The 25,748-nt window shown below is 26.5% G+C and overlaps 2 protein-coding genes across 2 annotated transcripts; both read left to right on the top strand.

Annotated features, from left to right (window-relative positions):
* The first annotated feature begins 6,460 nt into the window (after positions 1-6,460).
* Positions 6,461-11,808, top strand: LOC135926431 (cysteine-rich venom protein-like). The gene is made up of 8 exons (XM_065462316.1): positions 6,461-6,606; positions 7,445-7,545; positions 7,833-7,923; positions 7,993-8,135; positions 9,676-9,761; positions 10,764-10,882; positions 11,019-11,138; positions 11,245-11,808. The coding sequence occupies exons 1-8, from the start codon at positions 6,558-6,560 to the stop codon at positions 11,604-11,606; spliced, it is 1,071 nt and encodes a 356-aa protein (XP_065318388.1). The 5' UTR covers positions 6,461-6,557; the 3' UTR covers positions 11,607-11,808.
* Positions 11,809-19,994: 8,186 nt separating this feature from the next.
* LOC135927111 (cysteine-rich venom protein-like) lies at positions 19,995-24,967 on the top strand. Its single transcript, XM_065463049.1, has 8 exons — positions 19,995-20,133; positions 20,524-20,624; positions 20,898-20,988; positions 21,188-21,330; positions 22,894-22,979; positions 23,824-23,942; positions 24,028-24,147; positions 24,939-24,967. Exons 1-8 carry the CDS (start codon positions 19,995-19,997, stop codon positions 24,965-24,967), a joined length of 828 nt encoding a protein of 275 aa, XP_065319121.1.
* Positions 24,968-25,748: the final 781 nt, after the last annotated feature.

Consider the following 25,748-nt stretch of genomic DNA (forward strand, 5'->3'; position numbering starts at 1 on the left):
ACAAATTAAACGTTGCAACGCGGCGTTTCAAAACGCATATAAAAAACGTGAACGCAGCCATGTTTAAATTGATACGTTAAGTTTTATTTTTACAATAATAAGCATTTTTTTTTTTTTTTGTTTTTTTTTTTAAAATGCTATCTTTTTATTCAATATATAGTTATCAAAAATCATTCAAATTTAAAACAAATAATCACTACAAGACCTTTCTTACCTAGCAGGGAAAATAAATCTTATTCAATAGAATCAAAAATTCTTAGAGACAAATTTATAAATTTTATAAATTATTAAATATTTATTATTGTATAAAATTTATTTTTGAAAATATTTTATATTAAATTATGTTTACATATTTAATTTTTATAGACATTATGTTATTAAATGATATAAATAAATTGAATATGAAGAAAAATTTAATTGATATATCCATTAATCTCTAAAATGATATATAATTGAATATTAAGAAAAATTTATTTTATACTATTACCGATGTGGCCGCTTTTTACCTGATCCCTCAAATCTATGAATAATAGAATAACTAGAGACTGTTTTTTTTTTACTTTATTTGCATAAAACAATTCACAAAAACAAGAAAATGAATTTTATAACTAAAAAAAAATAATAATCATCTTTCACGATTTTAGCTTCCCATTTATAGGGAAGCTAAAAAAAATCCCTATCTAAAAATATATTCAATTTTACAATAATAATAAATTCTATTCCCAAATAAAGTAATCACGACATCTCAAATTATATAATAAGAATGACGCGACGAAAACTAAAAATAATTTTTTTTTCCTTTCGCCTTCGTCTTCTTTTTCCTCCCCCCCCTATCGTGATTGAACCCCGTCAATCACGATATATATATCGCTTAATTTCTTGCATGTTAATTCGGACATGATTCTAGATGTAGCCCATTGAGTATTTTAAAGCTTGGGGAATGAACCTCAAACTTAAAATTATATTAATTGTATTCTCTTTGATACAATTAAAATTTTCATAGATTTTAAGAATAATTTAATTATTTTATAGTGTAAAAACTATATCTAAATTTTATCTGTTGCTTCTATAAATAGTTTTTCAATATCAACCATAGTAAGTGATATAACTAAATTAATTGAATATTAAGTAAAATTTATTTGATATATCCCTTAATTTCTATTGCATGTTAATTTGGACACTATTCAAGATGTAGCCCATTGAGCTATTTTAAAGCTTGGGGAATGAACCTCAAACTTAAAATAATATTAATTCTTTCTTTCACGATACAATTGAAATTTTCATAGAATTTAAGACATATAATTTAATTATATTCTAGTGTGAAAACTATACCTAAATAAGATTTATTTGTTGCTTCTATAAATAGATTCTCAATATCAACCATAATAATTAAATGATATAACTAAATTAATTGAATATTAAGAAAAATTATATTGATATATCTCTTAATTTCTATTAAATGTTAATTTGAACACTAATATAATTTGAATGTTAAGAAAAATTAAATTGAAATATGAAAATAGAGACAAATATAATATATAAAAATTTTATTAAAAGAATCTAATGTCAATATAAAAATTAATATAAAATATATTTTTATAATAAATAAATAATTTATATAATGCTATTAAATATCTCAATGCAGATTCATTTGTAAGTGTTGGTAAGGTACCATTTGTCTTCAGATAGTGTAGAAATTTTAAAACCTCAGTTTTAAACAGCACTTGGTTGTCTAGACTCTACAAGGCTATTCATAAAAAGTCTAAATAAAATATAAAAATTAGCTTTACTGCATCCCAGATGGCTTTTCTTCCAAAATTTATTAACCTCTTAGCATTTAGCACTTAAGGTTTAACATTTCAAATATTTTAAAATTAACATTTTGAGAATAAAGAAACAAAATACACTTATAATTTTTTATGAATAGTAAAATATTTTGTGGGATTTATTCAAATATAGATGGTAAATAAAATCAATATAAATTTTGGATCAGTATTGTATAGGCTTTGTAGTAATATCAGAACAAAATTTGAGGGTCGGCACAGCTCTACTCTTTATTTTCTAAGTAGTTATTATCAACTTACCAATAAAATAAGTAATAAGTACGATTTCCTATTTTCTCCTTATTCAGCTTATCCTTGAAGTTTGTCAATTCCAATGCTAATCTAATTATATTTAACATTCTTATATATTTATACCTGAAACAATAACTGATAAATGTTCCATAACAATGAAACTTTTTTTATGGTAGTCTAGGATTTCTCCAAATCTTTTGCTTATTTCATCGTTCCATATCTTAAAAATATTATTATATCATTTAATAATTATTATTCTTAAATTTTAGAAGAATTTTATCACTTCAAAATTTAAAAAGTTTTGAAAAACGCAAGCATAAAAAATAATTTAAAATGAAAAATGGAAATGTTCTCAATGTGAACGATGAGAACGAATGCATTTAAAATGCATTGTTTCAATTTGTGCGCACTATTATGCAAATAATGGTATTTAAAAAATATGACGATATTATCTTATAAATAATACTTTTTTTTACAAAAAAAAATTGATTATATATTAAAACTAATAAAATTTTATTGCTATTTTTTGATTTGAATTTAAAAAGAGAGATCTACTTTTCTCTGACAGTTTGCTAATTTATCTAGAATCAAATTTTTATCTAAAATAATCTCCTTATAAATATTCAATAGGGCTAATCCATTTAAACGTATATCACCGGTTGTGTTTCTTAAATAGGTTTTTAACCTTTCTTAAAAAAAGACCCTTATTTCCTATATAGTTCATAAGCCTTCTCATTGTATGCCCATCTTAGCTTTTATGGGCATTGCCTTTAAACTTCCTAGTATTCGTGTACTTCGCACCTTATCTTTTCTTGTTATACCCCAGCAATCATCCTCAGCATTCTCAACTCCATAATTCTTTGGTTGGCCATGTTTCCGATCTACATAGAATAGTTGGTTGCACTCTATGGAACTTTAAATTTTTTTAAAATAATAACTCTAAAGTCGCCATCATTTTCAGTTCATACTAGAAAATTAGATATGAAACCCGCTTACTATCAACAATTATTAGTGTTCTTCAATCAATCGCTGATTTGATTATCTATTGTAAAGTTATTGTGTTTTGTGGACCTTTTGTCTATCTGCATGTATAATGATCGGCACGTTGTCAGTCCATGAGAGTGAATATAATTTGCCATCATTTTAATAGAATTTTATTTATTTTTATAAGGCATTTATTTAATTTTAAAAAAAAAATGGCATTAAAATAAATAAGAGGTAAAAATTATAAATAATTATCAAAAGAACAAAGGCTGTCAAATTTTTTTCGGTGGATCGCGCATATGCAATAGGTAATTGCCTTCAATCAATTTCGATCTCGTTAGACGCTGTTATAAATAAATATGTAAGTAGTTACTTGTGTCGGTGTCGTTACCTTTCAACAAGTAATTTAATTACTATTACTGATTACATTTTTTGAAAAGTAACAAATTTATATTTCGAAGAATGGGTAACTGTTATGTAAATCTGTTTGATTGGACTTGTAACGTTTTGATTCTCTCCTTTCGAAATTATTTTTTTATAATGGCTCGAATATCATGGTTACCGCTTAGAAAGTTATAACCATTCATTACGTTTCGTAGGCTCAGTATTGGTTAGACACTCTGATTAAAAGTCTCCACAAACCATAATTATGGAACTTTGATAAGGCTAAAAGAAGTTTTTAAGCTGTAATCAATTTCTAGAGAAAAAAAAGGTTTTACATACGTAATCTTCCTCTTCTCAATATAAATCTATACATTGTTTCATTAGCTATAAAAATGAAAATAAGTGAAATACTCTGATATCAGCCATTAATGTGTTGTCGCGCTTATATTCATATAAAAAAAAACGGTAAGAATCATAATTCCATTCAAAACTGAGACTTTGCCAGTAACAGGTTATATCCGATTACAAAGAATAGCCAATGAAATCACGCGATCTTAACTGACGGGCTACACCCTAACCTTACATCCCTCGTGATAAAATCTTTTAAAATGAAAATATTAAATTTGGTATACTTACCGTTATAAATTTTTTTTATATATAAAATTAACTCATTCATTGCCCAGGTGGCAAGCAAGGTTATACTTGTTCATTTCATCTTTTAAAATTAAAGACAGAAATGAAGTTATCATCTAGGCGTAGGGTAAAAAATAAAAATTTATCGTACAATTTTATATTCTAAATGAAAAATATTATAAAATGAATTTTTATTTGTATATTGACTCAGCTATTTATTCAGGCGCGAGCCTATATTTCTAGTTATTTTCTTTTTTGAAAAATATATTTGGATGAACGTTTTTCAAAATAATATATCGATTATTTTTTTATTAATATGAAAGAGTTTAACCCTAACCCTAGCCCTAACCGGGGGTTTTTCTCGAGCGGGTCGGGGTGGATTGGTAAAATTTGCGCTAGGTTAAGCGTAGATAGCTAAAGTTTAAACGGTGTAGTCAAGGGGTGGTTTAGTGATTGAAGCCTCCCCTCACCATGGATCTCTTCTCTTCTCTTCTCTTCTCTTCTCTTCTCTTCTCTTCTCTATTAGGAAAAATATTATTTTCATAATACTCTTTTTTTATATTGATATAAAAAAAACGCTCAGAAATAATTATTTTTTCTTCTTATTTAAAAAAGTAAAAAAATTTTTTTTATAAGATCTATGAATAAACACTAACTTTATAGGAAGTAGACCTGTATAAAGCGATTAGAGGGGTAACAAAATTAAAACGCTACTAATTTTTAAATTTTTCAACCCCACAAGCATAAAAATCTTAAATTTGGCGTGAAGTAATTTCTTATGTTCATCTTTCAAATTACTTTACTGGTTTGAATATATTCTTGCCATAAAAATAGTTTTTTTTACCCAAAAATTACAAATTGCAATATCTTGTTCAATGAGGCAATGTAGGCGTATAAATATCTTTATCCTAATACTTAGCCATTTTACCCCTGGTATGATGGGGTATAAAATAGTCAAAATGGCCACATTTAATTTCAGCTCCTAAAAGTATTATACGTCGAGAGCCACACGTTATTTTTGATATTTTGTAGATGGGGAATTTGGTTACATATAAAATTCTATAATTTGGATTTGTATTTGTTTTAAAAATATATGGTAAAAAATGCAAAATAACCAGTCCGTTTTACCCCGGTTCTCCCATAACGAATCTAATTTTCTCATATATATATATATATAAATAATTTGATTTGTTATAAATCATATAGGGGTAAATATTATAAAGGTATTAGTATTTAATGTATCACAAAAGATTATATTTTAATGTATCAGTCAATCACAATTATATATAAAGTCAATTAATTTTTTGTATTTTATTGATTGAGATCCTAGATCCCTTTTAGCGTTAACGTTTTAGTTGGGAGCAAAAGCCTAAGTCTATCTTATGCATAGAATGTTCAATTAGGGGCGGTTCGGTCATTGAAAGTATATAGCTGAGTAATCCCTCGTTATCTCGGTTCTAACAGAAGAAGCGGGAGGTTCAGACGTTATAATCAGCATGGAATCGATATAAGACTTTTCTAATTCCCTTGTGCAAAACAAATATGGTATTAGTCTTTCATTGGCATAGGGGGGGGGGGCAAGAGGGGATTCCCCTTCAGAAACTTACTCCTTTACACCCCCCTCCCAACCTAAGAGTTAAATTTTTTGTATAAGACAATTATTAGTTTTTTTAAAAAAATATCGATAATTTATATATATATTTTTGTTAAAAAGTGCAAGCAGTTTAAAAAGTTTTATCTCTTAAGGATTAAATTCGTATATTGGGAGGTAAAATTTTTATATGCGATCCAATATATGCATAAATAAAGTTGCATATCAAAGAAAGATTATAATCCCGGAAAAATTCTTAAATGGAATTTACTAGCATTCATTGATTCCTTCTAGTTGGGACTTTCCTCATAAGCTTATCATCTCATATTTAATATATATTATAACGGGGGGGGGGGGGGGAGAAAAAACTTAAAATCGATAATTAAATTATCGCAATCAGTTTTACATTATTAGTTCATAGTGAAAAAAATTATTAATCGATGTCTATTATAATAAATGGTTCCAGGTGGGAAAAGAGTTACTATTTCATTTTTATAAAGAGGTCACCGTACAGTAGGTACATCCAATTACTATTAAATTCAACAGTGAATTTTAAAAAAAATTGAAGTTTTTGCAATTTTCTTATTGGCCCAAAATACTAAATCAGGTGATAAACGTGTTCTCGTTTTCAATTTTCAAATTTTTTTTGAAAAATAAAAAACATATTCATATTATATTACGCGTTTTTTATCTTTTTTTTAAAAAAAAAACAGAACCAGTTATTACTCAGGTGGTTGATAAAAAACAAAAATGTTATTTTAAATAGTAAATAAAGTTTTTTTGTATAAATTTTATTAAATTGAAAATAAAATCATAATTTTAATTTACCAGTTTAATTTTTTTTAAAAAAATAATTTTTATAAATAATTTTACAAATTTGTTTGACGAATATGTATGTGAAAATTTTGTTCACTTTACTCCTCGTGGTGTGCATCGCCGGTAAAAATTTGATTTTTGATTTATCTTGTTTTGTTTTAAAATTAATGGAAAAATTATTTAAAATGAAACGATTATACAATTCCAAATTTTATTTTTCTCATCAAGAAAAGTTATGAACAAAATAAGGATTTTTAAAAAACGATAAAATGTGATAACGACTTAAATTTTAACCAAAATAATATTATCATATCTAATACTGTGCACCAAATTGAACGTTTCGGCGCGCGGCGTTTCAAAACGCGAATAAATAAAGCGTAAACGCAGCTATGTTTTAAAATTGAACCGTTAATTTTATAAATTTAAAGCAAAATAAATATTTTTTAAAAAAATGCTGTCCGATTTAAACGTACGCGTTTAAAATGCATTATTAGCGTTTTGGAAAAAAAGAGAAAAAAAACGCTCTGTTTGAAGCGTTAAATTTGTCCGCACTAAAGGCCTTACGATTTGACGAATAGAGGTTCAAATCTTTCTACGCCATCTAATTGAACAAAATCTCCCGCCTTGCATAATATTTTTATTTAGAAAAAATTCTTTTAGGAGCTTTTTTGAACAAATTTCTTATTAATCTTTCATTTCTCAAAAGGAAGAGTTAAAAAAAACAAAAAATTTCAGAAATTCTTGAATATTTTTTTTCTTCTTTGGTTCCTAGACATAAATTAAGATTTTGGATAACCTTTTTTCGGTTCGGTCTTTGTTGACCTTAAATATAAAATGAAGGCTAGGAATAGAAATTGAATTTTAATCGGGCAAGTCTCGAATGGAAAATAATTTTTTGAATAATTTTCTAATCTTGTATTTAAATTAATATTCCTAATAAAAAAAAAAATAAATATATCAGATGCTGATATTCCGAGTGCTGAAGAAATAAGAGAGATTCTTAAGACTCACAATGACTTTAGAGCTAATGTCCAGCCACCAGCCCGTGACATGTTCGAATTGGTAAATAATTAATCCAGATTAGCCCAAATAAATGTTTTTTAATGTATAGAGCGATTTTTAATCACATAAATGTCTTTTCATTTTTAAACATTTGGTGTTCATTTTTTGGAAACTAATTAGATGAGAGGAGAACACTGTGATTAGAGATATTGAAAAAATCTTTCTTACTTACTTTCTTTCTTTCTTTCTTTCTTTCTTTCTATCTTTCTTTCTTTCTTTCTTTCTTTCATTCTTTCTTTCTTTCTACTAAAAAAAGTATATGTAATCATATATAATTCACTCGGTAGAGATGGAATAATGAAGGAGCCGCGAAAGCAGACAGGATGACTAGACGTTGTATTACCAACCATGATTCGGCAGAAGATAGAAAAATCTCTAGTTTAATAAAAAAATTTAAAAAAAAATAAAGTATTCATAAAAAATATATCTCATTCTTTTATTTTAAAGAATATGAAAATGCTGGCCAAAATATAGCGTGGGATTCGGAAAATTTGAATTGGAAAGTTCCCATTGGAAGATGGTACAATGAAACCAAGGACTTTACTTATGGAGGAAACAATGAAGGAAGAAATATTTTACATTATACACAAGTAAAAGGAATATATATAGAATATGTTAAACTAACAAAAATTTTTAGAAATGGGTTTATTTTGTTTTTATAGGTTTATTTAATATGTGTGTTCGTTCATCTCTCTTAAAAGCGCACAATAAGCTTAATATTTAATACATCATTTCGTTGATTATTTAACACCTTTCCTTCTATCTATATACGTTTACATCTTTCCAACAATGGCTATTTACAACTTTTATTTTGAAACATTTTTCATAATTATAAAAAAAAAATTAGTTATTAAATAAATATTAATTATATATCTTTATAAAACTGGAATTCAACTTTAAAATAAAACCTTCTTTTTTAATAATATTTTATCTCGCCTGTAAAAGTTTCAAAGAATGGTAGATTTAAGATTTTTACAATGAGACATAATATTTTACTACTATATGGAAAATTTTTATGTAATATCATAACTGGATTTCCAAAATTTTTTCATAGTTTTTTTTTTATAGAATAGCGCTATCAGAACAATTTTAGTAAAATGTATTTTTTTGTACTAAGTTTAGATAGAACAATACACTTCTCAAATTATCTAATTTTTAAAAATTTTCAAAATCTGAGCCACTTTAAATTGAAAATATAGTAGATGACAATAGATTAAAATTAAAGATAAAATAGCTAGATAATCATATCGTAATTCCGGAACGTGCTACACTCGACATTCCATAAGATTTATGAGTTAGGGAGTGGATTTTAATTGATTAATTTTCCAGTAAATATATAAATAAAACTGGATTTATAAATATTTAATTTTTGAAGACCGTTAAAGCATTGTCAATTTTGGGCTATTATCTACGATATTAATTATCATATTTTATAAATCAAATCACCCATTGTGCACTTTTTCTTAAAACGATTGAGCTTTATATTATATAGTTTGATAATTAATAGTAGGAACTTGGTCTATTTTTATTTTAAATTAATAAATTCTAACAAATTACAATTAAAATGAAGCATTTGGGACAGAAAAAAGGTAATTTTTTTTAAAGTGTTTATTTTGCTTTTCGCTTATATTTAAAAATTTTATTAAATAAAATCCTCAAAAGGATAATTTTTGATTAAATTATTATTAGGCTCTGAGTTGCAAAGTATTATGAATTACAATCACCTCTCAATTTTTACTGATATTCATCTATATGTTTTTCTTACGATTCAATCCAAATTTAATCATTTTCCCCAATTACAACAATATTAACACTTATTATTCTAAACCGACGATTGAAACTTAGTTATCAGGTGTGTAAAGAGAATTTATATATAGCGCTTTTAGTTATTTAATATCATTTTTTTCGAGTTTTCTTTGATGAAATTAGGGTCCTCTTTTCTTAGTATACAATAAATACACGGAAAGGAAGACATTATATATATATAGAGTCGCTATGTCTCTGAAAAAGGACATTAAGAACAATCGCGAATTCCTTACATCAATTATAATAGAAATTTTTTTTTTGTCTAACTGAAACAAAATATTTTTAAGAGTTTATATAATTTTTTTTTGAAAATAAAAAACTTAGTTAGTGTGGGCTGCCACTAAGGAAATTGGATGTGCCAAGACCTCATGTCCCGGGATCTTCTTATATACTTGCAATTATTACCCAAAGTTAAATATTTAGAATTCTAAGATTTTTTGTAATATAGAATCAATCAGGGGAGCTGACTGGAAAGCCAAAGTCACCGTGAGATGCGTTTACCAAGGGCCCCTAACTTAAGGGGGCAAAGCACCCCAATAATATTTTTACAAATTTTAAATAAGAAAGTAAATCTGAAAAAATATATATATATATTTTTTTTTTCGTGGATAAATTCATGTTTGTGTTCCAGCCATAAAAAAAAAGAAGGTTATAACTGAGAAACAAAATTTTTTCTATACTGTATATAAAAAGTCTAAAGGAATAAGCTGCAGTCCGAATCATCGGTTTTTAAAACCTGATTAAACAAAATTGTGGATATCAAATTCACAAAGTTTAAAGTCTATTTTAAAAAATATGAGGGAATTTGGGAAAAATGATTGGCACAAAAAGGGACAGCATAGTTAAAGAGTGAATTTGTTAAACCTATTGTGAGATGAATAAGATGTTTAATTTTATATTTTATATAGAAGGCGTTAAAGAATTGAATGCAAATTTTTACTTATATTATTAAAAGTTTCAAATATTAACTGTAATATATTCTATAACTGTCAAATATGTCTGTAAATATGGCATTTTACCTAATATTTTATAATTAATTCTATATAATAGAGGTTTATCAACTATTCTATTTACTTTTTATAAAGAAATTTCTTATACTTGTTTAGGTCTTAAAAATATTTTCATGAAGAGACATGCTAATTAAATTTAAAAATGAATAATATAGTTAATTAGTGATTTTTAACTCTGTTAATTACAATACTAGAACCACTGATAATGATATACTAGCCTTATCTGTAAGTCAATTTATTTATAAGTAACATCGACTAAATTATACCGATGCATTTTTAAACAAATTATAGTTTAATTTTTTTCCATAGTATTTAATCTATTTACCCATTCTGATTACTATATTTGTATACATATGCACCTTAAATTGATTAAAAAACATTATATACAAATATATTCTACAGGGGTAATTCGGATATTAGTCTGCCCTATCTCAGATCAGATAGACAAGCATGCGATGGCTGCTTAAAAGGTGGCGTGTGTTCAACGGGCGAATATAGTGGAAAATTGTTAAAAGAATGCGGTAAAAAAAAAGATTGTATACCATTTTTTATGTTACGAATAACATAAAATCCAAAAAATTTATTTAATTTTAAAAAATTTAACTAATTCAAATTTGTTAAAACGAATAATTTATTATTTTTTTAAAATAAATATAGATGAATTTTGCGTCAACTTCTATAACAATTGCGAGGATTTAGCTGCTAGTCCAGGTTATTGTACGGGTAATAGTAAGGATAAATGTACCAGATCCTGCAAATGCAAAAATGGAGTTCCAAGTTAATTTTCATTGATAAAAAAATAAAATATATATTTATAGAAAAGAAATATTACAAATAGGTGTTATACGATATATATATATAAAAAAATATATAAAATATAAAGGTCATAATCAAACCAATGATAAGGGTAATAACGATAATAGTAATAATGATAATAATTACGATGATAATAATAATAATGATAATTATGATAATAATAATAATGATAATGATAATAATGATAATAATGATAATAATGATAATAATGATAATAATGATAAAAATGATAATAATTATAATAATGATAATAATTATAATAATGATAATAATTATAATAATGATAATAATTATAATAATTATAATAATAATAAACAATGCTCTGATGCATGGGAAAAGATTCATTGCGATCGGGTTGTTAGAGATGGTTTATGTCGTGGTGGTAATTATCACGCGGAATATTGCAAAAAATCTTGTAATCAATGCTGATTAGAGAACTCCACGAATCTTTTATACTATTAATAAAGATTTTGCTTTCCATTAATTTAAATAATGTATAAGGGGTCAAAGGGGATATTGCTTAATATAATTAATATATAAATCTTAATAGTAGTAATCTCCTAATATTATATATTTAGTCATTGAAATATAAAACGGTTTTTTTTCGGGGAATATTTATAAAATACAAATTTGTATTCACTTATAAAAAATTTCAAATTTTTATAAAAATTGACTCAAAATTTATTTGCTTGGGGTTAATGTTTTATATTTATTGAGTAACAATAAACGCTTCTTACCTTGTTAGATTTAAATAGTCCTAATTTTAATAGGGATCCCGTTAGTAATATGGATCCCTAAGAAATTTAAACCATCTGTTGTTAGATTTAATTTTAAAATATGATTGTTAACCTATTTCATATAGATATACTTTATTATTAAATCTTAGTAATAATTTAAGTTGAAATCTTGATAAAGTATCAAGAAAAGAAATTAAAACTCAAATATATAACTATTTTTTTTACGAGAAGAGATTGTGGCATCCGCTAATGACTCCCTAACTGAGCTATCTCATGTTACGGATATGGAATTCCGCTAAAAAAAAACACTTCAACACAACCATCACCCCAATTAGAGATTTGTTAGGACCCGATCTATTTTTTAAAGATAAATTCGGGTCGGGCCGACAAATAATTTTTACTTCGGGTAGGGACAAGTCAGAGCTATTTATTTTATATAAAAAACATTTTTTTACAGCGGACCGGGCTTAAAAAATTAGGCTCGCAAATCACCATCCTAATATCCCCTCAACCTCACTCCATTGCCTCTCAATTAACGTTGAAAGAAGTGTAGGCTATCCATTCCTTTCTTCGTAATTTCCACACATGGTCCTGATGGTACTTTTCCTATATTCTTACATCACTCCCTCCTAATTATGCTCATAATTTCTCATTCTTGTTAAAAATAACTAGCCTTTGCAATAAACATTTTAAAAGTTAAAGTAACCAGCTTCTTTTCTCCGATCTTTTTTGGTATTAGGCTAATTGTCGTTCAGAAGTTCAATGATCATATTCATATTGCTAAAACTATATCTTCGAGCATAAAACATGAAGTATCATGTCTTTTCAACCATCTCCAACTTGCTGTTTGGAATCTCTGGTGGCTGGAAAGCTGTTATATATCTTATTTAAATACACTTAGAGAATGTTTCATATCCAAAATATAATTTATTTTATAGTAATAATAAGCAAATAATAATATAATTATTTTTCTCTGAAAAAAAAATGTTAAACAAAATAAAAAAAAGGAAGAAAATGTAAAATAAAACAAAAACAAAAATTTATGAGTAATATTTTTTATTCATTAGCCAAGGCATGGGAGGTAGAAAAGAAATAATATATAGATGATACGTGATATTAAACACACTAGCCATAAATGTCATATATATACCTGAGATGATATTAAGCTCACTAGCCCTAAAGGTCATACTTATATATACCTGAGATGATATTAAGTGCACTAGCCCTAAACGTCATATATTATATATCAGAGATGATATTAAGCTCACTAGTCCTAAACGTCATATATAATAGTCATAAAATATTTTTACATGATAGGAGGTTAATTTTAATTAAAAAAAACAAGCTTGGAACAAATATGAAATATATTTTTATTAGTATATAAAATATAAAAAATTTGTATATACATTAATATAAAAGCATTGTAATAATGTATTCCAAACAAGTATAAGAAATTTATTTATAAAAAGTAAGTAGACATATAGTTGATATTCCTCTATTATATAGAATTAGTTATAAATATTAGATAAAATTCCACATTTACAGACATATTTACCAGCTAGAGAATATATTACCATTAATAAACAAATTTTACTAATCAATGCTCTTGATAATAAATATAGCAGCAATTTGCATTCAATTATTTAACGCCATCTATTTATTTTAAATACAAATTGTAATTAAAAATTAATCCTCACGATATGTCTTTAAAAAATATTTTCTGATGTCCTTATCAATATTTTATAGTTTTCTGTAAAATATATAATTCGCTATATTGGTAAAAATAAATTGATTGTCATATGATAATTGATAAAATTAGATATACTGTAAATCTACGACATATAATATTACACTGTTTGTATTGTGCTTTAAAATTTTTATTTAATTAATGAATTAATTTTATCAATAGTTTATAATTATATTTTACTTTTATTTAAAAAAATAAATTAAAATTAATCACTTTATAAAAAATTATATTTGATATATTTTATTATTTAATAATTTTATGGATCTATTATTAATAATTATAATACATTTCACTTTTGTCTTAAGACTTATCTTTGGCTAATATTCCATATTTTAAAAAACATTTTTGGTTCACTCATAGGCATAATGGGGGTGGGGGCAAGGGGAAATCCCCCCGCCTTCAGAAATTTATCACTTTTTATTAATATCATTTTAAGCTAATAAAAAAATAACCCCCTTAGTCCTCCCCCCCCCTCCCTGACCCCCAAAAATGTAAGCATATATCTTTAACAATAATTTGAAAGAAAGAATGTAAAGTTGGTATTTTTTTATGAAACTATTCATCATAATTTATACATTTTTGGAAAAAAGCATTTATATATAAAAAAAGTGAACCAAAAATGTTTTTTAAGAAATGGAATATAAGCCAAAGATAAGTCTTAAGACAAAAGTGAAATGATATAAATAATAATAATATATCCATAAAATTACTAAATAATATAATGTATCAAAGATAATTTTTTATAAAGTGAGTTATTTTAATTTATTTATCTTATTAAAAGTAAATTATAATTATAAAACTATTGATAAAATTAAATCATAAATTTAATAAAAAAATTAAGGCACATTACAAACATTAAAATATTATATGTCGGAGATTTACAGTATATCTAATTTTTTCAATTATCATATAACAATCAAGTAATTTTTACCAATATAGCGAATTAAATATTTTACACTTGAGAAAATATCTCTTAAAGACATTGTAGGATGAATAATATAAAGATTAATTTTTAATATCAATGTTTATTTATATAGATGGCGTTAAATAATTGAATGCAAATTGTTGATATATTTATTATCAAGAGCATTGATTAGTAAAATTTGTTAAATTATTAACTGTAATATATCCTCTATGTCAAATATGTCTTTAAAAGTGGAAATTAGACTAGTATTTTGTAACCAATTCTATATAATAAAGGAATATCAACTATATGTCTACTTACTTTCTATAAATAAATTTCTTATGTTTGCAATAAATAACTACCATGCTTTTATATTAATGTATATATAAGTAATTTATTATATTTTATATAAACTAATAAAAACATATTTCATATTTGTTCCAGGCTTAATTAAAATAACCTCCTCTCTTGTAAAAATATTTTATGACTATATTTAGACTAAGGTAGGGTCTAGGGGCGAGGCCCCAATTTTATTCCCCCCCCCCCTTAGGAAAATCCTGGCTACGCCTATGGGTTCACTTTTTATATATAAAAATGCATTTTTCCAAAAATGTATAAATCATGATGTATAGTTTTATTAAAATATATCTACTTTCTTTCTTTCTTTCAAATTATTATTTAAGATATATGCATACATTTTTGGGGGTCAGGGAGTGGGGGGGGCTAAGGGGGATATTTTTTATTAGCTTAAAATGATATTCACAAAAAGTGTTAAATTTCTGAGGGGGGTGGGGAATTTCCCCTTGCCCCCCTCCCTGGCTACGCTAATGTATATACCTGGGATGATAGTAAGTGCTCTAGCCCTAAACGTCATATATATACCAGAGATGATATTAAGTGCACTAGCCCTAAACGTCATATATATACCAGAGATGATATTAAGGGCACTAGGCTAAACGTCATATATATATAGCAGAGATGATATCAAGCGCACCAACCAGTGGCGTAGCTAGGAATTTTTCTTAGAGGGGGTCCATACTTATAAAATCGCATGAATAGTATGTTATTATTATGATAGTAGATTATTCTCAATGACTTTAATAATACTACCCAGAATAATTTCAATAGTAATATAATATCCTTCCACAAACATCAAAACCAAATGGTATTTATTTGATATAAAGTCACTTTTAAGTCTTTTGAACGTATAATCTATAAAAAAATTTGCTCTGGGAGGGGTCCAAACCCGAAAACCACCCCCGTAGCTACGCCACTGGCACCAACCCTAAACGTCATATATTATATATCAGAGATGATATTAAGTGCACTAGCCCTAAAAGGCATATATATACCAAAGATGATATTAAGCGCAATAGCCCTAAACGTCATATAGTATAAACCAGAGATTATATTAAGTGCACTAGCCCTAAACATATATTAGTTGAACATGGATAATTATCTTATTATAATGGTTATTATATAGCGTAAATTTTTGTATGTTACATTCATTTAATTAACACCATTTATATTAACTTAACTTAATAGTTTCATTTAATTGTTTAATAGATTTTTTGTATATATAAAGAATAAATTTATTATAGTTTTGTAGTCAAAATATTTATAAAAATAAATTTATTAAATAAAGTTTTACTTTCTTAATTTTGTTCTTATCCCTGCCAACCTTAACATATACCAGAGATGATATTAAGCTCACTAGCCCTAAACGTCATATATATACCATAGATATATATATACAACAGCGCAACGCTTGGTTCTCTCATGAAAAGTATCAAAGTAGGATATAAAATGAGAAATAATTAACCCATTAATGGTCAAGATTTTTCTAGTGGACAAAAATGCTCAATTTTTTCAAATTATATTGATTTAATGCTCAAATCTGATATTCTAAATAAACCAACCGAAAAAAATAATCCTAAATAGAGAATCTAGCCTGGTGCGTATCTGCACCGTTAACCATTAAGAGGTTAAGAGGACCATCCACGTTTATTAAACAGGCCGCAGTTGTCGTGCGAGCTAGAGGCAAAGCCCTTTACTTAAATGCCCATGGAAAATAGGAGAAGAGGTACCCCTGCCCGATTAAATAAAAAATTATGCATGGGGGCAGGATATATTGGCTATTTTAATTTTACTATTAATTCGTATATTAAAAACTTAAAAATAAACATGATTTAAGTAAAAATAAATACCAGTAAAAATTAGTGTTGTTAAAACGGCTCGTTTTGAGCCGATTTTTAAAAACCGCCAACTCAATATTTTAGCCAGAAAAATATACCCTAAGACCTCGAGGTTTGGATAGATAATCATGGTCTTGACCTTTGTTCCTTCTATGAACAAAATCCTCAAGCTTGGATAATATTCTTCTGAATGGAATATCGAGTTAGCCGGTTTTGAAAATTAGCTCAAAGCCAGCCGTTTAACAACATCAGTACAGATACAGTGTTCTATCACTTAGTTCTTCCATAAAAAAAAATTGCACCGGAATGAACCGCAGCCATCAAGATGATAAAGTTAAATCCCCCTAAAAAAAAAAATATTTCAAATTAACAAAAATTTAAAATTTAAAAAGAAATAATGCGAAATAATAAATATATATGTCGTATTTGGGATATGGAATCGTGTGGGATTCGGAATCCCAACATGGGGATTCAAGATCTTGTCCCCACGTTTTATTCGAAATTTAAAAATATGTTTATAAAAATCCGAATTATTGCAACAATTATTCAATATTTAAAATTCGCCTGGGCTTTTAATTTAATAATAAATCTATATATTAATACCCGGTCAGGGGTTCGAACCAAACCGAACCGCAAAACCGGAATAAATCGGTATGATATTCTGAACCGTAACCTTAACCGAACCGTTATGAAGAAAATATTAAAAGAGCAAACCGAACCGTTATAAATATTTTGAACCGGTTTAAACCGGTCCAAAACGGTTTTAAAAATAATTAATTTTAAATTATTAACCTGCATTTAAAATTTTAATTTTCCTTGGGGGCATTTTTTAAATCGGTGATTTCTTTTTTCAAATTAAATATTTCTATATTGTCAACATTATATATCGAATTAAATATTTTTATATTATCACAACATTATATATCAAATAATACCAGGTTTGTTGTTTTTTCTTTAAATACGTAATTTATAAGAGATCAGACAATTTATCTGTTAATTAGATAAGATATCTTAAAATCAGACATAATTATTCTTGGCTAAATTAACAAATTTATATATAAGATATTATAATAAGCTTTTAGAATAATACCTGCTAATAATTAGGAAAAAAATTATATAATTCTATTATTACTAAATAACATCTAATAGAAATCAAGTACCTTTTACATTCATTTTTTATATTATATGGTTTATTTTCACGGTTAAATATCTCGGAAGGATGTAACTTTTAGGAAAATATTTTCAAAATAAAAGCAATATTTTACGCATTCCGATTCGTAAAATTAAACTATTTCGATTGATAATTTTTGTGTATTTGACCAAAAAAAGTTAGATTTCCTTTTATACAGCTTTAATGCCCCACAAGGAGAATTTCCGTTATTAAAATTTAATAAATATTTCTCCGTTAGTTGGCGTTAGATGCTATAAAGAAAAATTTACATGTAAATTTTATATAACGTTTTAGAAAAAAAATTAGTAATTTGGTAAAAGCGATATCTATAGACTTTTTTTTCACTATGCCAAATTTGACATAGATATTATATATTGAAATTAACTTATCTAAAAGATAATAAACTACGAATATTGTAAGGTGATAGATCTCTGAATGGGTATGCAGATATACCTTTTTATTTCTAAGAATCTTTTCTGCCTGAGATAATAGTTCCCCTTAGGGTCATTAGAGATACTAGTCAGTTGTTTTTTTTTCCTGAAGTTCTTAGGAAAAGTGATGCGTCATGACCATATTTACCCAATGTAGGAGTGCAATTTTTTAAGGAAAATGTCAAAATAAAAGGCTTTAATGGATAAAAACCACTGGTATTTTGAGTAATATAATGACAAAATAGATGTATAAATTTAGATTATAGAATATTTCAAACCTACAATATTTATTTCGTATAGGATACCTTGTTTGAATTGGGCTAATTGAAGTTGAATCTTGAAAGAGTAATATATTAGGTATATATCAAAAGATACAACTATTTAGAAGTTCCTTGAGATTAAGGTCATAATGCGGCCCATCCTATCATTAAGAAAAAGAGAACTAGGAAAAGTGTTAAGGAATATGTCGGATTTCCAGGTAGACGCGAGCGGAGGGAGGGGCGATAAATTCGAGCCCCGTTTAACAGGACTACTAAGAACTAATACCTCCAATATTTATCCCAAAAAAAAATTCTTATAGCTGCATAAGAATAATATAGGTAAAATTCTTAGATGGAATTTAACGAGCTTTATTGGTTCCACTTTGGGAACTTCCCTTATAAGAGTTTATCATCTCCTATTAATATATTTATAAAAAGGGAAGGAAATAAAAAATTAAAATCAATAATCAAATATCCCAATCAATTTTTTACATTAGCTCATCATAGTGAAATTATGAGTTCTTATAAACGAGGTCACCGTAATATAATAGCTCAGGTGGTAAAAGAGTTCCTATTTCATTTTATAAAAGTTATTCAACCGTACAGTAAGTACATCCAATCAAATTACTATTAAATTTCAACGATTAAAAAAAAATTAAAAATTGAAATATTGCGCTCAATTTTCTCATTGGTCCAAATCATGTATGTATATCACGTGGTAAACGTGTTCTCGTCTTCATTTTCAAATTTTTTCGAAAATAAAGGAGAGAAATAACGCTATAAAATAAAAGCATCTTTCGTATTATATTACACCGTTCAGGTGGTTGATATAAAAAGAAAAGTTTTTTTTCCCATTGCTTGCTCAGATGGTTTATGACGTTCTAGTTTTAACCTATAATTTCTTTGGTTCTAATATTTGTTTTTTACGATTTCTAGTAATAAATTTTAAATTTATAATTTTTATTTTAATTTTTTAAATAATAAAATATTTTTCTTAAAAATTTATTTTTTAAACCGCTATATAAAGTTTGTAATAAAATTTGAAAATTAAAATAAATTCAAAAATAAATTTTTTTTAATTATAATTCTTTTGACGATTATGTATGTGCCAATTTTGTTCACTTTACTCCTCATGGTGTGTATGACGCGTAATATTTTGATTTATATATATTTTTTTTAAATTTAATGAGAAAAATTATTTAAAATGAAACCATTTTAATAATTTCAAATTTTATTTTTTCCCCAAGAATATTTGTCATCGAGAAAAATTACCGACAAGGAAGGGATTTAAAATGCTTTTATTTCGTGGTTCTATTTTTAAAACATGACCCGATTAAGATTTTTTTGACCAAAATAATATTATCTCTAATCAATGCTTCACGTGAACGTTTCAAAACCGCGCTTCATAAACGTAAACGCGGCTATGTTTTTGCGTTTTGAAAAAAAAACGCCGCGTTTGAAACGTTCAATTTGTGCTGTTCAGTACAAGCCTTACGATTTGACAAATAGAGGTTCGAATCTTTCTGTGCCATCTAATGAACAAATTCCCTCAGCTTTCATTATATTTTATTTTTTAAAAAATAAAATCTTTTTAAGGGACATTTTAATAAGTTTTTTATTAAAAATTAAATTCTTTTTATTATTATTTTTTAAATTACTACTCAAAAATAGATTTAAAAAAAAAAAAATTTAAAAGTTCTTGAATTTTCCTTCCTCTTTGGTTCTAAGCATAAATGAAGATTTTGGATCCTTCAACTAATTACTAACAAAAAAAAAATGTTATAACATAAGGCTTAAGAATAAGAAATTGAATTTCAATCGGCAACGTCTAGATTGAAATTTCTAATCCCGTTTTAAATTAAATGATATTTCTAATGAAAAAAATAAATAAATTATATAAGATGCGGATATTCCGAGTGCTGAAGAAATAAGAGAGATTCTTAAGACTCACAATGACTTTAGGGCTAATGTCAAGCCACCAGCACGTGATATGTTCGAATTGGTAAATCAAAAAAAATTTTTATATAGAGCGTTTTTATTAACATAGTGCCTTCCACTTTTTTTTCAAACACGTGGTGTTTATTTTTCAGAGACTAATTTGACGAGAGGAGCACACTGTGATTAGAAATCACTATTAAAAAAAATCTTTCATTCTCTTTCTTTCTTTCTTTCTTTCTTTCTTTCTTTCTTTCTTTCTTTCTTTCTTTCTTTCTTTCTACTAAAGAATAAAGTATATGTAACTAATCATACATAATATTATTCACACCGATATTAGAGATGGAATAATGAGGGAGCAGCCAAGGCAGACAGGATGACTAGACGTTGTAGTACATACCATGACTCGGATCAAGATAGAAAAATCCCTAGTATAAATATTACTATTATTTTTTAAAATATGTTATTATTCTGCGAATCGATTTAATATATAATGATAACACGCTAAGGTTGTTAATGTTTGCAATTTGCAAAAATGTTAACTCAAATATTTTAATTCTCTTCTTGGCATTTTATAGACCCAAAATCAATTCATTTTTTTCCTGGAAAAAAAAAATTTTATTTTAAAAGAATATGATACAGCGGGCCAAAATTTAGCTTGGAATTCGGATAATGTGGCTTGGAAAGATCCCATTGAAAGATGGTACAATGAAACCAAGGACTTTTCTTATGGAGGAAACAATGCAGGAAGAAATGTTTTACATTTTACACAAGTAAAAAAAACAACTTAATTAATGGTCATTTCGTTACTTCTTAATTCTTAAGCGACATAAAGATATTCTTAGTCAGCAATTTACAGAAATAATATTCTTCCTTAATTTTTTAGAAATTCATTAAATTAATCAGGTTAATGATATGTGTTCGTTCATCTATTAAAAGATCATAATAAGCTTTAAATATTTAATACATAATTTCGTTGATTATTTAAAATCTTTCATTCTTATCTATATTTTGATAGTAAAAATAATGTTTATAATATCTTTCCAACAGTGGCTATTTACAATTTTTTATAAAAATTAATGTTGGAATTAACTTTAAAATAAAATCTCCTTTTTTTTAAATATTCACAACTGTAAAAGTTTTAAAGAATGGTAAATTTAAGGATTTTACAATTGAGACACATTATAATTTCTATACCGAAAATTTTATAAAATATTATAAATAGGTTACCAAATAGGTTTTTTTTTATAGCTTACTAAGGTAATAGCACAATCAGAAGATTCTCTTAAAATGTAATTGTTACTAAATTTAGATAGAACTATACAATTCTCTGCGCTCCACTCGACTTTTTTTTTTAAGATTTATGAGTTAGTAGATGATTTTGATCGTATAATTTCTCAATAAATATTTAAATAAATACTAGATTTTAAAATATGTCAATTTTTAGGGACATTAGAGCATTGTCAATTTTGGGCTATTATCTGTGATATTAATTATCATATTTTATAAATGGAATCACCCATAGTGCACTTTAGCTTAAATTTTATGAAAGGAATTAACGTTCATTGAAAAAAATTTCTCAATCCAAAATATTTGCCGTCATTTTTTTTTTGTTTAGCTAAGTAATTTATGAATAAATTAGAATTAAGTAAAGATTGAGGTTTATATAATGTATAGCATAGACCTAAGCCCTGATAGGGTTCTGTGGGTCTCTGTTATATAGTTCGATAATTGCTAGTAATTAAATTTTAGTTTAGTTTTCTCTAAACAAATTAAAATTGAAATGAAAGCATTTTGAACAAAAGAATGATTTTCAAAGTGCTTATTTTGCTTCTCACTTATTTGAATTTTATTAAATAAAATCTTCACAAGAAATTTTTGAATAAATTTCTTTTAAGGCTCTCAGCTGTAAAGTATTATGAATTTACAATCATCTCTCAATTATTTTTCACTTATATTGATCTAGAAATTTTTATGTCATATTTGAATCCCCAACTAAAATCTTTTTTTCCAATTACAGCAATATTAGCACTTCCTGTTCTATAGGAGACGGACGATATCGATCAGGTGAACGCTTTTAGTCATTTAGTACCATATTTCGAGGTATCTTTGGTGACTTTTAAAAACATCTGGTCTTTTCTTAGTAAACCAATAAATGGACGGAAAGGAAGACATTTTGTTTATATAAAATAATGTGGCTATGTCTCTGACAAAAAAAATCGACATTTAAAAGATAGAAAAAAAAGAAAAATGCGAAAATCATTTACATTGCATTAAACGGAAACAAAATATTTGTAAGAATTTATATTATTTTATTTTTGGAAATATAAACTTAGATAGTGTGGGCTGCCACTAAAGAAATTGGATGCGCTAAGACTAAATGTCCCGGAAAATACATTTACACTTGCAATTATTACCCGAAGTTAGCTATTTAGAATTCTAAGATTTTTTTGAAATATAGAATCAGTCAGGGGATCTGACTGGAAAGCCAAGGTGGCGCAGTGAGATGGGTTTATCAGGGGTCCCAAAAAACTTAAGCAGCAAAGCCTCCCAAAATATTTCAACATATTTTAAATTATAAAGAAAGTCTAACTACGATGGTATAGTATATTTATACTTATTATAGTAACTTGTATTAGTTTGGTATTGAATAAGTAGGAAAATAAAAGGTATACACAATTTAATTGTCACAAATGTAAAATGAGTTTTCTAGAGAAAATAAATATGTTTATGAATTAATAGCTAATAACTTTGTAATGTATAAGGTTATCATAACTAGCCATTAACAATTTCAGTCATTTAAAAATACAATTAACCTTTATAAAAATGTTAATAAAAAATACTGGGCCTTTTAATATATTTTTGGGGGGCTTTAAAAAGAGCCCAACACTACAAGATATTTTGATAAAAGTGGTATGCCCACCACTACAAGCTTAATAACTTCGAAGTGGTATCTTTATGGCCACAAAACTTGCATTTTTAAAGGTCTTCACTGGAGTTTCTTTACTAAAAAATGGCCAGTCGGCCATTGAAACCACTGATATTATTATACTAGCATTATCTGTAGGGCAATTTATTTACTGAAAATGCCTATAAAGGTGTTTACGTCTTTTTGTGGTCTCACATCGACAAAATTGCACAGATACTTTTTTTAAACAATTTTTTCCATAGTATTTGAATCTATTTGTTGATTCTGATTACCACATTGCTTTTACAACCTTAAATTGATTAAAAACATTGTACCTCTCTAATAATATAATCTTCAGGGGTAATTCGGATATTGGTCTGCCCTATCTCAGATCAGATAGACAAGCATGCGATGGTTGCTTAAAAGGTGGCGTGTGTTCAACGGGCGAATATCGCGGAAAATTGTTAAAAGAATGCGGTAAAAAAAAATAAAGATAGTATACCATTTATTATGTTAACAATTTTTTAAAAAATTTACTAGTCATTAAAACGTATAATTATAGATGAATTTTGCGTCAACTTCTATAACAATTGCGAGTATTTAGCTGCTAGTCCAGGTTATTGTATGGGTAGTAGTAAGGATAAATGTACCAGATCCTGCAAATGCAAAAACGGAGTTCCAAGTTCATATAAAATATATATTTATAAAAAAAATAAAAATAAACTAATAATTATTATACGATTATACAAATAATAAATAAATATAAAGGTCATAATCAGCCCAATAATAATGATAATAATGATAATGATAATAATGATAATGATAATAATGATAATAATAATAATAATGATAATTATGATAATAATAATAATGATAATAATAATAATGATAATAATAATAATGATAATAATAATAATGATAATAATAATAATGATAATAATAATAATGATAATAATAATAATGATAATAATAATAATGATAATAATAATAATGATAATAATAATAATAGACAATGCACTGATGCATGGGAAAAGATTCATTGCGATCGGGTTGTTAGAGAAGGTTTATGTCGTGGTGGTAATTATCACGGGGAATTTTGCAAAAAATCTTGTAATCAATGCTGATTAGAGAACTCCACGAATCTTTTACACTATTAATAAAGATTTTGCATTCCATTAATTTAAATAATGTATAAGGGGTCAAAAGGGAATATTGCTTAATAAAATTTATATATAAATCAATAATTTAATAGTAGTAATCTTTATATATTATATGTTTAGTCATTGGGATATAAAACGGGTTTTTTTTCGGGGAATATTTATAAAATACAAATTTGTAATCACTTACAAAAATGTCCAATTTTTTATAAAATTGACTCAAAATTTTTTTGCTTGAGGGTAGATGTTTTATATTTATTGAGTAACAATAAACGCTTCTTACCTTGTTAGATTTAAATACTCCTAATTTTAATAGGGATCCCGCTAGTAATATTGGATCCTTAAGAGATTTAAACCATCTGTTGTTAAATTTAATTTAAAATATAATTGTTAATCTGTATCATATAGATATACTTTATTATTAAATCTTAGTGATGATTTAAGTCGAATTCTTGATATAGTATTAAGAAAAGAAATTAAAACTCGATATACAAATATTTTTCTACGTGAAGAGATTGGCATTCACTAATGACTCCCTAGCTGAGCCATCCCATGATACGAATATTGAACTCCGCCAAAAAAACACTACAACCCAACCATTACTTCAATTAGAGATTCGCCAGGGCCGGGCTATATTTTTAAAAATAAATTCGGTTTCGGGGCTGGTGGGCCTAATATTTTTAAAAAATACCGGGCCGGTTCGGGTCGGGCTTGAATTTTTTTTACGATATCATTACATTTTGTCCAAGGCGCTAATATTTTTTTTTATTTTGTAAGAGTAAAATAATTATATATTTATATAAATTCGGGCCGGGTCGGGCCGGGCGGATAAATAATTTTTACTTCAGGTCGGGTTTTTCGGGGCAAATAAATTAAATTTGTTCGGGATCGGGCCGAACAATCTTATTTGAAAAAAATTTTGGACTGGACCGGGCTTGAAAAACTAGGCTCGATCAGATCACCAAGCCCAATATCCCCTCAACCTCACTCCATTGCCTCTCAGTTAACGTTGAAAGAAGTGTAGGCTATCCATTCCTTTCTTCGTAATTTCCACCCATGGTCTTGATGGTTACCTTTCCTATATTCTTTCAAGACATCACTCCCTCCTAATTATGCTCACAGTTTC

Source organism: Gordionus sp. m RMFG-2023, chromosome 3 (genome assembly GCF_954871325.1).
Source record: "Gordionus sp. m RMFG-2023 chromosome 3, tfGorSpeb1-WG-v2, whole genome shotgun sequence".
NCBI classification, from domain to species: domain Eukaryota; kingdom Metazoa; phylum Nematomorpha; class Gordioida; order Chordodea; family Parachordodidae; genus Gordionus; species Gordionus sp. m RMFG-2023.